A 16607-nucleotide genomic window follows, 5' to 3' on the forward strand; every position below is an offset into this window, starting at 1 on the left:
TCACTGGAAGAGAAAAAGGAATCTACAATCAGGATCAATTGAAGTTAGCATATTCAGCAGACAACGACCCAATACAGGTTTTTAGTTCTTTCAATAAAGAATATGATCGAGTACAACAAAAATTGTTAGACAAAATTCAATCGGAAAGAGATCATCAATTAAATTGTTTGTCAGTCCAACATTTACACAGACAAAGAAGGTTACTCGATATATCCAGCTGTCTTGAGCAAATTCTGCAATAATTTCGCTAATCATTGGAGGAAAGGGTAGATGACGATCCTGCATATTTCGTCATAATTCACACATTCTTAAAATTATGCACACATCCTTGAAATGTGTTAATATTCCCAACATTATCAATTATATGTGTTCAGAATTGGTTGCAAAGTTATCAACTCAATTCACGCTATATAAACCTTACAATTTCTCTACATTTTTATATTTTTTTATATTGGCTTTTCTTTTAGAATCAATCAATACTTTTTTTATCATTTAGATACATCTTTCATCTATTAATAGATTATCTTTCTATATATCAAAACACGACACAGTCACGTGCCAAAAAGGATATAAGAAGGAACTTCACAATGCAACTGAGAGCCCCTTTTCTTATAAATCTGAAACATCGACTATAAAACCACCAAAAAAATCCCATCCATCGTCAATCTGTTAATATTACCCACCAGGCAATGCTACAATCTACGCCTAAGAGCTGGAAAGACTTTTTAAAATCTCCAAAGAAGCCCACTAGCCCTACCACCCCACCAGGCAGTGTGACGATCACACCAAATACAACACCTCCAAGTGTGCCATGTGCCAGTCCACGACCAGCGAAAATCCCTTCCAGAGACCCATTTCAAACCATAAATCCCGGACTAAACCTTTCCTTTGCCAATATTCTCAACAAGTCACTAGCAAATCACGAAACATGTTTCATCTGTGGAGAACTACTTTCTACTGTATTTGCATCAGAACGAATCCTAAAGTTAAATTGTGGTGACTCCACCCACAGTGAATGTTTCAAAGCTTATTTTAAGGAAGATATACCACACGCAAGAATCCATGGCAAGACAATAACGTTTGCCAAAACCTGTCGTGGTTTAAATTGCAGTGGCACCAGAAACGTAGTTGTCGATGTAAACAACTGGCACTTGGTTTCTGCTAGAAAGTTGTCGTTAATACCCAAGAGACCAGCACCTCCACACCCCAACAGTGTCAACATTAACGCTTTAAAGACAACCTTACAAAACAGCGATATACCTACCAGATCTCCTTCACCAGACCCAACTGTTTCAACCACCACAGAAGTGGACGCATATGAGGTTGAAACGGTTAGAAACCAACTAATCAAATATTTGTTAGATCTGTGTCCTAAAATCAACTTGTCAAGATTGGTTCTGTTGGGAAATTTGCGAGTTGCAGACGAGCTTTCTGTTTGTGTGGAGCCACTGGACTATTTCCAAACAAGGTATGTTTATTTATTCGAAAACTACATGCTTATATGGAATAGTGTTGACTACCCTGTATTCGTCCCAATGCAGAATATCCAAATCTCCTCTCGTGGATCGTCCATCCTACAAGTGCGTCAAAAAGATGATGGGTTATCGACATTGATTCAATCTACATCTAGCACAGTAGTGGAAAAATGGGTTGTTGCCATTTCTGACGCTCATTTACAGTTGCCAGCACCGGATATAACGTCTACAATTGACACCTCCCCTAGTGATAGTGATTCCGATATTGATTCAGACGAAGAAGTTATTCAGCAAGCACTAACTAAAAACAATTGGGCCGATTTAATGATTGAGATTGATAATGCGTTACTTACATCTGACCCGTAAGCCGATCCATCTCACTTAATATACACATTGTCCATCGATCTCTTTCTTGTCGACTATTAGCTGTAAACATAATACTCTTTCCCGTTATTCCCAACTTTCTAATCATTGTTACCATTCCAGGATTTTTTTCATTCTGTACCCCCACTTCCAACAGTTTTGGAAGCTGTTTTTCGTAATGACTTATGTTTCTCTTTTTGCCAAACCATAATGTGAAACATAATTCACAATCTTCTTCCATGGATTTCCAGCCATCAGGGTAGACTCGTGGGACTGAATGGGTATCGACCTGTGTTGTTCGAGTTTCACAATTCAACAAGTCTAGTTCTGTTAATTTACCAGTGTATACATAGCATTGTGACAATGGAATAGTAATATAATGCTCATAAAATGCTGTCAGTTTCGGAGTTCCTGTCCCCCTGGACCTCCTAAAGGTGTGGTAGATAATCAAATACCCAGGACATAGCACAACATAAAAGTGGTTGAAACTGGCGTGTTTTTTATTCTTCTCGTACAAATACCCACTCTTAATCACCAACATATTAGGTAGTAGATGCGGGATGCTTGCTCCACAAGCTATTGCATGTTGTGATTCTAAAAAGTTTATCTCATCTGAAGCATTCGAGTCTGCGTATTGTGTTGCCAGTAGACGCTCAATATTATTAGCTGAAATCTGTATGTGGTTAGCAAGAGTCTCTGTTTGTCTCCTTTTCCAGTACCTACACATATCATTTAGACTGGTAATCCAAATATCACGAGCCGCCCGATTCTGTGCCTGCAACTTGATTAGGGCACCCCATTTAAGTTGTATTTCGAAACAAGAATCAACAATCTCTTTCTCACTCGCCAACTCCGGCTTGTAATACCATAACGCGCAGTGAACTAAATTCTGAGTTTGTGTTGAGTGTGAGATGTTAACCTCACATATATCTGCCATGTCAATCACCCCTTCAGCTTTGACTATCATATCTGTTCGTCGTCCAATTTCCTCCACAATAGCTTTGTTATGTCCATCAAAGTCTGACTCCAACCACTCCATATGACCATCACCAAACAAATCAACTTCGTTCACCAAAGAATCACCTCCTTGTGGTGGCGGCACTGCCCGGTAGTACTTTGTGAAAAACAATAAGTTTCTATTCGTGTAGAAGTACAGTATTTTATGGAAATCTCGTAACACAGATTTCTCTTTACCACTAACATTAGTCAACCTTCCCAAAAAACCTTCTATTGGTCTGGGTGGAACATCGGATGCCTCATATTCTCTATATTCTAGCTGGTGATTCTGCAGAAATAGCATATTCTGTATAAACAATTGCTCTCCGGTACTTCCTGCCCACTCCAACCTATCATATTTTCTGAAGCAAAACCACCCTCTCGACAAGCCCTTAGGAAGAAACTGCTTCAAGTACTGGGAAATCCCGTCACATTCAATTTCATAGCCAGCCTCGTGCTTTGTCACAACTATGTTTTGGTTGCTCCTAAAGTGATTGGCAAAAACACTTTCTGGTACTTCCACCTCAATAAAATACCGTAGCCTGGGAACATATATGTTAAACAAGTTAATTTCGGTCTCAACGCCCAATGTTTCCTTTATAAAATATAGCCATCTGAACGAATTTGTTTGGTTGTTGAGTCTTAAGATGTATTGCACTTTTTCAAGCACCGTTAAACTAATAGTCTTGTCCAAATAACTATAAAAGTCCGCTTTAACTTGTGTGTTGAGCCTGAATCCAACTCGCGGATGCGATTCTTCAGGCAACTTGTCAATATCATAAAACTGCAACATCAAAGGCTCGGCAACCAGGTCGGTTTTTCTCAAAACAGCAATATACTCTCTCCATCGTTCAGAAACCCGCCCACTGCCTGGTGGTTTCATCACCAACACTAACACCTTGTCAATTCTGATTATCTCTCCAGCCTCGTATGATTTAAAAATTGACGCCTTTATCTTGCTACGCGATGCTCTGATTGCGCCACCAGTTGACTTTTTGGCAAATCTCTTTAACCGTTTTCTAAATCTCTTGTTTTCCTCCTCGATCCACTGCTCGTCTATATTGACTTTGGTTTCAGGACGAGGCATTTCAAACTTTATTTTTGGGAGTGAAACAGGGATAGTGGATACTTCTGAAGTGATATCTGCTGTAGTGGTATCATTCCGTAGCTCTTTGATAATGGCATCTCGCTTTTTAAAGAATAAATCATTGTCATTACTGTACTGTAATACCCGTTCGTTTGTATCTTTTCGTGTCAACAACTCGGTAATCAAATCAGGTTTGTCGTTATGCCAGATGCCAGGATATCCTCCAACAAACACGCCCTTGCCATAGTTTGATAAAGCATCAGCCCCAAGAACTGTTAGAAGGGATGCAATGTATGATGATCTGGGTATAGTAAARMKSTGTGTTCCCCAGTAGACATGCGACTGTGTGTTGATATAAACCCACAAAAAAAAAACAACAACAAAAAATGAAAATTTTCTTTTCATCAATGAAGACCATTCGATATCTTTCACATACTACAAGACTACTCGCGAAATCTACTTCTACGCCTAAAGTCTTGGGCCGTGCATCCAACAACTTATCGGTAGGACTAGTGGGATTGGCAAATGTGGGTAAGTCAACTTTTTTCCAAGCACTTACAAAATCGACCTTAGGAAACCCAGCTAATTACCCTTTTGCAACTATTGAACCTGAAAAATCGATCGTGTTAGTACCCCTGGACAAATTAACTCACTATGCGAAACTTTACCTGTCGCAAAAGACTGTTCCAACAAACCTAACGATATGGGATATTGCTGGTTTGGTGAGGAACGCCAGTAGCGGTGCTGGTTTAGGAAACAAGTTTCTAAATGACATCAGACAAGTCGATGGGATATTGCAGATAGTACGAGGATTTGTCGATGACGAAATTGTTCATATCGAAGATAACAAGGTTGATCCTGTGAGAGACTTGGTGATTGTCAACGACGAGCTTATACTAAAGGACTTGGAAATCATTGAACTGGAAATTGAACGTGTAAATAAAATGAAAAACAAACCAGGAATTGGTGGGTCGTATGAAATAAACTTACAGACATTAGACAAGCTATCCACATTATTGTATGATGGTATAAAAGTGGTCAACGGCGATTGGAGCGATGAGGAAGTAGATGTTATAAACGGATTAAACTTATTGACAGCTAAACCAACTGTATATTTGCTTAATGTTAGTAAGGAAGATTATGAGAGTGGAAACAATCAATTCTACAAAGAAGTAGACCAATGGATAGCCACAAACTCTCCAAATGATAAACTAATCATGTTCAGTGCAGAGTATGAAACGGCGTTAAACAACCCAGAAGAGCTGCTCGGTACAGGGTCTGCCATTGGTACGGTTGTGGAAGAGATGAGACTGGTGTTGTCGTTAATATCATTCTTTACATGTGGTGAAATGGAAGCACGGCAATGGACTATCCGAAAAGGCAGCACTGCACCAGAAGCTGCTGGATTAATTCACACTGATTTACAAAAAACATTTATCAACTCTATTGTATATAAGTGGGACGATTTAAAACAACTTGATACTTTTGATGAAAGTAAGTTAAAGTCCCAAGGCAAACAGCACAAATGCGGTAAAAAGTATATAGTCGAAGAAGGCGATGTTTTAATCATCAAAGCCGGAAGTGGTAAAGCTAGATAGAATGTACATTCCTGTTTATTTCCCCTTCTCTTGGTCATTTGAACCAGAATGTTGATTGTAAAACTGTACTGAACAGAAAAAAAAAAAAGAACAGGCTGATTTAATTATTTTGGTATTAAATTTTTGCAAAGTTTTCTTAAGGAGTGGTAAGAGTTAAAGCTTTTTTTACTTCAAAATGCAGACATTTTATACTTTCGCAAATTGGCACTATGGCCGAGTTGGTCTAAGGCGGTAGACTCAAGAATTCATTTCTTCTTCTGTGTAAACAGGGGTTTTCTACTATCGTAAGATGCAGGAGTTCGAATCTCCTTGGTGTCAATATTTTTTTTTCATTCCAGAAAAGCGTTTAAGATTTATATCTAGCTCTACCTACTTACATGCTATATTGGCGGTAAGCTCTTTCTACATACAGGGCACTGCAACTTATACTTCATCCAGTTTTCCAAGCACTCAGTGTGAAAAATGTGATGACACGGTGTAATCATAAACCCCTTGATGTTTACCTTTCTTTTTGCTTCTTCAAGTTTGTCTTCTTTCACCAGTATAGGCAAATCCACATCGGTCATACATATTGGACACATACACTGAGATGTAACAATATCTTGGTCCTCCAGTTGGCTCATTGTTGTTTTCAAGTTCTCAAGTAGCTCGCTTGAAAACCCTTCCTCTTGTAAATCCTTCATCGACAACAACCTCTGGTACTCGTAAGCCTTTGGCAACCACTTTTCATTAATCCAGAACCTTGGCCCAAATTGATTCTGCAACACTAACAACAATAATTGCACGCCAAGCCACACACTAACAACAATGCACAAAATAGGGTCATATCTATGTCTCAATGGATTACCCTTAACCAAGGCAAAATAGTAGATAGGCAAGACTCGTATTACACTTGTCCCAAAAGCAAATTCCCAGGTGAACGACTTGCGTCTGTTCTTCAAAGTGTTTCTGAAAAACTGTGGCACCCAAAATGAATTAACAAACACCAAACTCACATACTCAAATGCTTTTCTATACTGTATTCTCCACTGCAATGACGAAAAGATGATAAACATAGACACAATTGTTATAGAAAACCCACTAGCAAATATCGAATTGCTATACGATGTTTCCTGCCATGCTTGGTTAGGGACAGTTTCTTGTGGTGGTGGATCGTTGGCGATTGGCAAGATTGGTCCCTCTTCTGGTACCTGTTGTTCACGCTCAGCATTGGCACCTCGCAATATCTCCCACCAACTAGTTCCTCTCTCATTGGCCTGGGTCGTCAACACACTGACCATAAATCTCATTTCAAATACACCACACAGAATAAATGCGATCGTTGCAATACATGCCAAGATGAGATAGAGTTCAACCGTTATGGTTGAAAGCAACAATGTCATTATTGCCACCAACGAATCTTGATAACCAAGTAAAAACAATGTTTTGCTGGAAATAAGCGACAATTGTCCTGGTGTTTGGGCATTTTTAATCTGACGCAATACCAAAAATAACTGAAACCCGACCAACACCAATATACCAGTTAACACATTTCTCATTTGTGCTCGAGTGACTTCGGTCTTTTTGCCGGAAAACACACTTCCGGGTTTTAGAGACAACACTTTGCCACAATCTGGCGAGTAAAGTAGATATTCTTCAATAACAATCTTTGGAATTTCATGAGGTAACGGTCTACCTGTAGGCGTTTCCAACTCTTCGTCTATCTCCCGCAACCGTTCGTGGGTGAAATTAGTTTTCGCAAATTGGATAAATGCAATGTACTCGCACTGCTCGTGTGCCTTGACTATACCATAATTCATATCATCCATAGTAAGTTCATTGTCATTAGTCATATTACTAAACTGAGTCATAAGTGTTTTGGCAATTGCAAAGTTTTTATCACCCATAGTTAGGTGACTTAGTCCGTAATTTCCATAAAACTTAGCAGAGTTTGTGACTCCAATTAAAGACCCCGTCTCTTGAAAATAAACTCCGTTCAACACCAAGCTGTGATCTTCAATTTCAGGGTAATCCTTAATATCCAAATCCATAGACACGCAAATAGCATTATCAACTTTATCCTCCGGGCCAACAAATCTTGAAAGCTTTGGGTCGTCAAAATTGTACTGCGACCCTTTAATTGCTATCGATACAACGCCTTCATTAGTGGTGACATTCCCTTTTTTATCAATTGGTTTTTTAAAGTATTCACGATTATCTTCCGTAGGCTCGTCACTGGTAAACGAATTTTCCCGGGACTTGTAATACTCTTTTAAGTACTTTGGAATTGATAATTTTGTAGGTTTTACTTTGCTCTCTATCAATTGAAACTCGCCATCTGCTCTGCCAGATATATTCAACAAATATGCCTTGTCCTTAACAGGACTAATCCCCCAAAACTTGCGCACCCTCTGACTAATTTCATCAGGCAAAATAGAATACTCTTGGCTCTCCACCCACGGATGTGACGGACTAAACTCGTGTATTGGCCAGTCAGCAACTGACTTGCCTTGTAACTGGTCTTTGTACGATAGTTGGTACCCGGTGATATTCCCGTACCCCAGTGCATACGTTGAATTTTGTAGTATTGACAGAGAGTTGCGTATCAGTTGTTGGTATGTCTGTAACGTTTCTCTATCCTTGTCCGAATGAGGTTGCTCATTACCCGAAGGCAAAGACAAGAATATAAACATTATTATAAAAAATACAAGGGTCTGTCTATCGATAGCCATTGTTGTTGTTGTTGTTGTTGTTGTTACTGGTGGCAATGGAAAGAAAAAAAAAACTTGCCAAACATATATATTTTTTTTTCTCCTACACAAGACCCGGCTCTTTAACTAGTATCTTTTTAGCAATTCCTATTTTTGTCCTTTCCAATTCAGCAATCTGTTCCGTAATTAATGCCAACTCTGCAGCTTGCAATTTCATGTCTGTCGATTGTTTGACATGTTTGTAACAACGCAATGCGTTGGCAATCTCAACAATTTCTTTATCCATACCCTTAGTTTCCAATATCTTAGTCAACCTCTCATACAACTTTGTTAATGTGTTCACCATATTCTGATTAAATTCGGCAACTGTCAACTCGTCTTTGGGTCTCCCCTTGGTGTACTCCTTGTTTGTATCAATAGTTTTGGTTGCTATGACCTCTGTTTCACTAGATTCAATCACTGTTTTTACCAAATCTCCATCGATAAAACTCTTGAATTGGATGTTGTGATCAACTGATACATAAAGTATGCGACCAGCTGGGATATCTAAGATATTAGCTCTATCCGGATTGTTCCCTCCAATTTCATAGACACCCACAATGGAAAGATTGGGGTAAACGTCTTTAAACAAACTATATCGTTTCTCCAAATACTGCGGGTCCACTTGTGCAAGTTCAATGGGTTTCACCACAACCAATCTATCATCTAAACCATATCCTAATAACAATCCAAGTTTGTTTTCTACTCCTCGTGCAAATAAATCGGATACGTGTAACAACACGTCTGAGTGTAGTTCAACAATCATTGCGAGGTTAACGAAAAGTGTTCCTTTTTTTCAGAAAAGATATTTGTTCTTGAGTCGTGGCATTCGAATCGAAGTGGACTATTTCGTCTCGTGCTGCCTTTTTTTTTGTTTTTGTTTGTTTCATCCCCTCAGAATTGAGCACAATTTTTTTTTGTTAACCAAAAACTTTTAAATTAGAATTCAGAGGCTGTACAATAAAGGCTGTTTTATCAATAAGGGAGAGTTCGATATTAATAACCAAAATTAGTGAAGATAAGATAAGATAGGACTCTAAATAGTGGCCTTCGTCTTTTTTTGGGTTAGCAATTTTTCTTTTCTCTAGTGTTTCATTTTATTCATTTTTATGTCAGTCATTTACACTTTTTTTTTAATTTCTTTTACTCTTGCCCTTCAGGGTTCTGGCCTCTCCTGAGATCATATCTATTGCTCTACGGAAGAGATTCTGAAAATGGAGATTTCTCCTCTGCTTCACTATTGTTTTTCTTGGCAGTGTAATCGTGTGTGTGTACCAATAGTGCTTTTGCATTCACCCAAATCATATGATTAGACAGTAATGTTAGGCAGGTGAATCTATTATTACTGCATTATTTAATTATCTTGTTGATTGTATTCACATCGGATTTACTATATGAACTGGTGGGTTTAATTTTTAGCTCACTAATTTTGCAAATTTTTAGAAAAATGGCAAAAAATAATGAGCCACCAATATTTCAACAACAGAAAATAAGTAGCTACCAATTAAATACTAGTTAATGTACTCTAACAATGCAATAAGTTGGAATAAACTACTTTGTTTCTTCAGCCACCCCAACACACTTGACTCCTTGCTTCAAAATGTTCACCTTTGTGTACGATTTTGCCTCCAAATGTGCTTGTGGGGCAGTAGTAACTATTCACTGAACTATTGGTGCTCTTTCTGGAAGTTATAGCTCGGACACAACCTTACTTTTTGAGCAAATATATTCCAAGAAAATTATTTTATTTCAGTAGCTTGTACAATTTCTTTGTCCAATTGTCAACAAAAAGAAAAATAGTTTTGCAATTATGGAATTATAATTAACCCTTGATACGATGTTGTCAAGAAAGCGCAAAAATAATAAAAATGGAAAACAATATCGGTTTTGTGTTTCCGAAATCGCGAGCGATGAAATGTCTTCATCAAATCATAAATTGTCTCACAATGGTGATTATTTACTTCTACTTGACTTGTGTTACTCACTACTACTTCTAGACAACCATAGCCCCATTGAGTCTACAGGATAGACTCTCTAATTGATCCAGTCCAGCATGGCCATCACATATAATAAAAAACGGTTTCAGGCTTAACATATAGATTTGCGTCAAAGTACTCAATTGCCTCTCAACAAGATAATCAACTTTGAACTATTGATGAAACTGGTGATGACGGTATCTAACTAACCTTGAAAAATTGCAATAATAATTACACAATATTGAAAATCCCACCAGGTTTAGTGGAGCAGAGGAGCAGAATGGCAACAAAAACACTATATTCATGCATAGATTACCCCTCATTGTTAACATAAACCATCAGCGTTGTTAACATATCACAAAATAGATCAAAATACCTTTTTTTGGTAAGCCTGAAATTATAGAAAGCCCCACAAATATATAACGGAAAAGTCTGATTTCCACCAATCGCATGCTTCAAACCAAGACAGCCTTAGCCATGGTTGTGCTATTGTACCAAACTGAAAAACTATAAATGAACGTTCAATTCTCTCCATGATCTTTAAGCTTATTCATTTTTGTCCACATCAGTAAGAAAATGTTGTTTTTGTTGTTTTTGTTAGTTGCTCCCATCTACGCTGGTCTTATTTTACCAACTAAACCATCAAATGATCCATTTTACAATGCCCCCGCAGGGTTTGAAAAAGCTGCTGTTGGTGAAATTTTACAGTCTAGAAAAACACCCAAACCCATCACTGGTGTTTTCGTCCCAGTTAAGATTCAAAACTCCTGGCAACTTTTAGTCAGGTCTGAAGATTCATTCGGTAATCCAAATGTGATTGTCACTACTGTTATGGAGCCATTCAATGCTGACCCTTCCAAACTCGCTTCATATCAAGTCTTTGAAGATTCCGCTAAAGCTGATTGTGCCCCCTCCTATGCTCTTCAATTTGGTTCTGATGTGACTACTATAGCCACCCAAGTTGAAACGTATTTATTGGCACCATTATTGGACCAAGGGTACTATGTTGTTTCCCCAGACTATGAAGGTCCTAAACTGACATTCACTGTTGGTAAACAATCCGGTCAAGCCGTGTTAAACTCCATCCGTGCAGCATTAAAGTCTGGGAAAATCACTAATCTTGCTGAGGATGCTAAAGTTGTTATGTGGGGATACTCTGGTGGCTCATTGGCCTCAGGCTGGGCCGCTGCTTTGCAACCAAACTATGCACCAGAATTGGGTGGTAACTTATTGGGTGCTGCTTTAGGTGGATTTGTTACTAATATTACTGCTACAGCAGAAGCCACTGACGGTACTGTCTTTGCAGGGATTATGGCAAATGCCTTGGGTGGTGTTGCAAATGAGTACCCCGAATTCAAACAAATCTTGCAAAACGACACCGACAAACAGTCTGTGTTTGATCAATTTGATAATCATTGCTTGGCTGATGGTGTGATCAATTATATTGGTAAGCACTTTTTATCTGGCACCAACAAAATCTTCAAATCCGGCTGGAATATTTTAAAGAACCCAACAATTTCTAAAATTGTTGAGGATAATGGTTTGGTTTATCAGAAACAGCTAGTTCCAAAAATCCCCATCTTGATCTATCATGGTGCTATTGACCAAATTGTCCCTATTGTCAACGTAAAAAAAACTTATCAAAATTGGTGTGATGCTGGTATTGCTTCATTGGAATTTTCTGAAGATGCGACTAATGGTCACATCACTGAAACCATTGTTGGCGCTCCTGTTGCTTTGACTTGGATCATTAATAGATTCAATGGAAAACAAACCGTGTCTGGCTGTCAACATGTTAAAAGAACAAGTAACTTTGAATATCCAAACATCCCACCTTCAATTCTTAATTACTTTAAGGCTGCATTGAATATACTCATCCAAAAAGGACTTGGACCTGATATTCAAAAGGATCAAGTTAATCCTGATGGTTTGAAAAAGATTCCAATACTTGTATAGTTTAGAGTTGTGTGTATTATTTCCGAAAAAAGAAAAAAAAAAAAAAGAAAACTAAAGTTCCCCTACATACTCATTCTACTTCTGTTGAACCCTCTTTAGAGCTGCTACTACTACTACCTTGGTCAGGTTTTTTCACATTTCCACCAAAATGAATGTAAACTTTAGGTCTCTTTTTCTCCTTTTTGACAAGAATAGGAGATGGACTTTTTGCGTCTTCTTTCTCTCCAGTATTCCGACTTACCTCAGTTATACCAGAAGTGTTAGACCCCTCTTCTTTTTCAATAAATGGAACCTTTGATACCTCAATTTTTCTCCTCTTTGTATTTATTCTCACATATCGATGGGCCAACGCATCCACTTTTGATTTCATATCACGTCCAAGTTTAATAGTCACCAACGTTCCATCTAGTTCCACTTTTTTCGCAAAACCAGCTAGTCTATGGCCAGGCAACTTAAAAGTGACCTTTGTAGGAATAACCGGATCAACATGCACAGCTGATGCAGCCTTCTGTTTAGCCTCAATAACAGGCTTTAGTGATATCTTCAATGGCTTGTGTTCTGTTTCCAGCTTCACCTTGGCTATTACAGACTTTCGAGTAGCCAACTGTATCTTGAATCTTCCTTCTCGTTTGATTGTCACTTGTCCTGGATAGTTCGAAACTTTGGCAACAATCTTTTTCCGAACATACTCTTCAACTGGCATACTTGGAACCGGCAACTTCACAACATATGAATCCACCCCTTTGAACAACACCTGGCACAAACAAAAGATACTTCTACGTTCATGCAAACCAATCAATGATGTGTGAAGCAACTCCCACAACGTTTCACGCAAACCTTGGCCCTCAGAAAAGTCTCTTCGCAAAATCTCAATGGCACCCTTTATACTTGCACGAGCCATATCATCTCTCTTTGATTTCATCGCTAAATTATCTTGCGATCCATCATCAATAATAATACGGTTGGAGGAGCTTTTAACATTAGTGTCCACTTTTGTGTGAAATTCTGGATCGTCAAGAGTAGACACACCGCCGTAAGTTGCAACTGACGACACCGACTTCACCAATGCCTCAATCAACTTGCTTCTGTATAGTGGACGTTCAAAGTTCAACAAACAAACCTTAAGAAAGTACTGTAAGATGCTTTTGTTTTTTAATCCACCCAACTCCAATATACCCCTAAACGCTTCCACCCTCGCCTCCATGGGGTATTTATCCAATGTCATGTACAACAACTCTTCAAACGACAATTTTCGAGCACCAACCAAAGCCATTCGGATATTCTGCTGTATGCATGTTACTTCAATAATGTTTTGGTAAGACGGTATCCAACGATCCAACTTTTGGAGTCTAAAAAGTTCGGACAGTACTTTCCCAGCAAATTCAGTATCATTGTACTCTTCAATGTCATTCCTCCATCCACTGACAGTACTGGTAACTAGCGAAACGACCAACTCGCTCACATAGAGACTATCGACAAACGCGTTCATCGAGTTGTCATTGAATTTCACTAGATTAAGCAACAAATTCTGTATCCTTTTGGGAACTTTACCGTCATTATCTTTGACGCCACACAAAATTCGAGGGAATGCACTTTGCAACATAAAGCTCCTAAAATCACTAAAATCATTTGATTTTGGAATAAAGCTGTCGTCAAAACAATACAACTTGCCAAATGCCTTGAGCAAGTACTCTAAACCAATAAAATTGTTTGCTTCATTTGAACAATCAGCTAAAGCCTGTGCAGCAGCAATCCTAACTCCATAAAAATAACGGTCATCCATTAATGTTCTCGTTAAAGCTGTACAGTACGTCGTGTTTGTTTTCTCTAACTCACCAAAATACCGCACAGCCTCTAATTGTGCTTCAATGTCTCGATCATAGACCAACTGCGATCCAAACATAAAATCCGGCTGCTTAATGTCGATTCGAGCGATCCACTCGAAATCCACATCGCCCCTGATCCATTCAAATGGCTCACTACTCAAAGATTCCTCATCTCTTTTATCCCAATCACGTAAATTCCACTCTTGCATCTCGGCATGGGATAGTAACACATCACCAAATTGATTAAACGCTATACCAGGATCAACTCCATCATCCTTCTTTTTAATCTTTCTAAACTTTGAATTGTATTGAATATCCAATTTGGTGTTTGCTTCTTTCAACTCGACAATATGCTCGTAAGGTGACCCATCAGACTCATGCACTCTTATAGTCATAGGGCCAGTAAACACATGTTGTTGCGGTGGTAGCGGTTCGTTGTCCAAGTAGGCAACTGCATCACCAATAAAACTAGAACTATCCAATTTCTTGGGTGTCCTTTCATGGTGCTGGACCTGACGGATATTCATTTCAATCATCCCCTTTTTCTTGTTAAATCTTTGGCTGATTCGGAAAACAGGCGCCCCAGCACCAAACACCCATTGCTTGAAGAAATTTTCCAACTTGTTTCGATTCACTTTTTCACAGACGTAACGGAAATGTTCTGTGTTCAATGTGCCGTTGGGTAAACTTCCTGACATTGCCTGAAGAAATAACTTTGGCAAAACCCTCGACAACCCAAATGACTTGTCGGTCTTTGTCATTCTATTATCAAGAATAAATAAAACAATGGGCGATTTCAACCACACAAACGATAAATCGTCTTCCGAAACAGGGTACTTAAATGGCTGGGATGCAATAGCATGTCGCCCCACATCCTCAGCTACCACCTTATCCATTTGTTTGCGTAGCCTATACCGAAATTCATTAGCACCCATCAATTTTTTGATAAACGAGATTGCCATAAACCCAGCAATACCGATGGTGCACCACATATCATTGAATGTTTGTGGCGATATATTGATGCCAGCCCATTGTGTGGCTATACTTTTCAATAGTATATCAGTTACAGTAAACATTGGTTCAATCATATCTGGTGGGTACAACAACTTTGATGACATTACCGAGAGTCCAGCAAAGTTACTGGTTTGGCACGGCAGGTACCGCACAAATACTATGGCATAAGAACTAAATGGGAACGACCCATACTCTTTCAGAAAGAAATCCAACGCCTTGTTGGTGATAATACTAGTGTTTTTTGCCCACTCAACGTCCTCCGGAAGTGAATAGATTGTCACTGGATTATTCACATTCTCAGCATCGTCACCTCTTAGCACCGTATCTTCCTCATCATCCTCTTTTGCCCCAGCTGACTCATCAGAAAGAACAAAGCTTTCAAAACATCCCACGGCCCAGCCTACATGATGGGCACAAACAGGATTGAATATAGACCACGACACAACTTTTTTCGACAAATCAATGGGGTGTGGCGTTTCCTTGACGTTGTTGAAATCACCAGATGGAACAACCATGTCGTAGTTGCCAATATCCTCGTCATCATCATCATCATCATCACTATCATTATTTTGCTGGGCAAAGTTTTGTATAGCCTCGCCTGATCGCTTTCTTCTCATTTGTTGATAATCTAACGCTTCCTTGGATCCTATCATTCGTGGATTTCCAATGTCTTTGAGTGTTCTCGGAATATTTACTTCCAACGACCATGTGCATCTGCTAGACAAATCATCAATGCAGGGGACCCATGATGACGTGGAAACGTTGTAGTTGGAGTTTGTTGTATATGCATGCCAGAGCTTCTTTTCAATGTCTTCGTTTGTAACAAAATTGACTCCATTCTGTGGATTCTTGACTTTGTAAACAACCTTTAACTGTATAGGTGTGTAGTAGTACTCGTTTCCCGTGCCCTTGGATTTTAGATGCAGGGGCGTAGTAGTCCCTGGATGACTAGTTCCGCTTGGTGTTTGTATAGAATTGATATCGGTCAACTCAAACTTCATATTGTCTGGCAAAAGAATCTTAAGTTCCTGGGTGTTGTAGTCCAAACTCTCTTCGTCGTGCTTGGGATTCTTAAAGATGTAATCCAATTTAGACCGTATTAGATGGTGCTGATGTACATTGAATGTATCGGAGTACAAGTCCATAACATTTATGACTTTAGAGTCGATGCAGTGCTCAAAATACTCGGGGTTGTTGATGTATAATAAATCGTCATATACATAATTCAATGACCTACTTCCATTAATCAAAACATCTTTTATTTCCATCTCACGACAATCCAACTTTATCACTTTAAGTTTATTCGATGTAGGTATGACTGTCAATTCTGTAAACCCATCAATACTATTGCTAGATAGGTCAATATCGATGTTAACTCTTTGATGGGCAACTTTAAAGGATTGAATCACTGGGTTAACAACTTTTTTTGCATTAATGTGTCTCGCAAGTGGAGTATTTATTAGTCCACCAACCATTCTTGGCGTTCCATGGTTAGATGCAGACGGCATGTTGTAGATGTGTGTTGTATCTAAGAGTGAAGATTGTTGTGGGTTATTTTTTTTTTTTGTCGATTTTAAAAATATGTAC

At 38.8% G+C, this 16607-nt stretch overlaps 7 protein-coding genes and 1 non-coding gene across 8 annotated transcripts; 4 read left to right on the forward strand and 4 right to left on the reverse strand. All coding sequences in view use genetic code 12, as the record gives it.

Moving 5' to 3' along the window:
* Window positions 1-689: 689 nt before the first annotated feature.
* Window positions 690-1841, forward strand: CST5 (Cst5p; the record flags this gene model as incomplete). Its single annotated transcript, XM_707309.2, has 1 exon — window positions 690-1841. One exon carries the CDS (start codon window positions 690-692, stop codon window positions 1839-1841), a length of 1152 nt encoding a protein of 383 aa, XP_712402.2.
* On the reverse strand, window positions 1825-4326 carry CAALFM_C604440CA (uncharacterized protein; the record flags this gene model as incomplete). Its single annotated transcript, XM_707311.2, has 1 exon — window positions 1825-4326. The coding sequence occupies one exon, from the start codon at window positions 4324-4326 to the stop codon at window positions 1825-1827; it is 2502 nt and encodes an 833-aa protein (XP_712404.2).
* A 2-nt stretch (window positions 4327-4328) lies between these two features.
* Window positions 4329-5519, forward strand: CAALFM_C604450WA (uncharacterized protein; the record flags this gene model as incomplete). Its single annotated transcript, XM_707310.2, has 1 exon — window positions 4329-5519. The coding sequence occupies one exon, from the start codon at window positions 4329-4331 to the stop codon at window positions 5517-5519; it is 1191 nt and encodes a 396-aa protein (XP_712403.2).
* Window positions 5520-5722: 203 nt separating this feature from the next.
* On the forward strand, window positions 5723-5837 carry tL(CAA)3. The gene is made up of 2 exons: window positions 5723-5761; window positions 5794-5837. It is a non-coding gene; the product is annotated as a tRNA-Leu (tRNA).
* Window positions 5838-5899: 62 nt separating this feature from the next.
* CAALFM_C604470CA (ubiquitin-protein ligase) lies at window positions 5900-8230 on the reverse strand (the record flags this gene model as incomplete). Its single annotated transcript, XM_707313.2, has 1 exon — window positions 5900-8230. The coding sequence occupies one exon, from the start codon at window positions 8228-8230 to the stop codon at window positions 5900-5902; it is 2331 nt and encodes a 776-aa protein (XP_712406.2).
* An 82-nt stretch (window positions 8231-8312) lies between these two features.
* CAALFM_C604480CA (uncharacterized protein) lies at window positions 8313-9014 on the reverse strand (the record flags this gene model as incomplete). Its single annotated transcript, XM_707314.1, has 1 exon — window positions 8313-9014. The coding sequence occupies one exon, from the start codon at window positions 9012-9014 to the stop codon at window positions 8313-8315; it is 702 nt and encodes a 233-aa protein (XP_712407.1).
* Window positions 9015-10800: 1786 nt separating this feature from the next.
* Window positions 10801-12180, forward strand: LIP4 (Lip4p; the record flags this gene model as incomplete). The annotated part of the gene is made up of 1 exon (XM_707315.2): window positions 10801-12180. One exon carries the CDS (start codon window positions 10801-10803, stop codon window positions 12178-12180), a length of 1380 nt encoding a protein of 459 aa, XP_712408.2.
* A 70-nt stretch (window positions 12181-12250) lies between these two features.
* TSM1 (Tsm1p) lies at window positions 12251-16528 on the reverse strand (the record flags this gene model as incomplete). The annotated part of the gene is made up of 1 exon (XM_707317.2): window positions 12251-16528. The coding sequence occupies one exon, from the start codon at window positions 16526-16528 to the stop codon at window positions 12251-12253; it is 4278 nt and encodes a 1425-aa protein (XP_712410.2).
* Between the last annotated feature and the right edge of the window lie 79 nt (window positions 16529-16607).

Source organism: Candida albicans, chromosome 6 (genome assembly GCF_000182965.3).
Source record: "Candida albicans SC5314 chromosome 6, complete sequence".
In the NCBI taxonomy this organism is placed as follows: Eukaryota; Fungi; Ascomycota; class Pichiomycetes; order Serinales; family Debaryomycetaceae; genus Candida; species Candida albicans.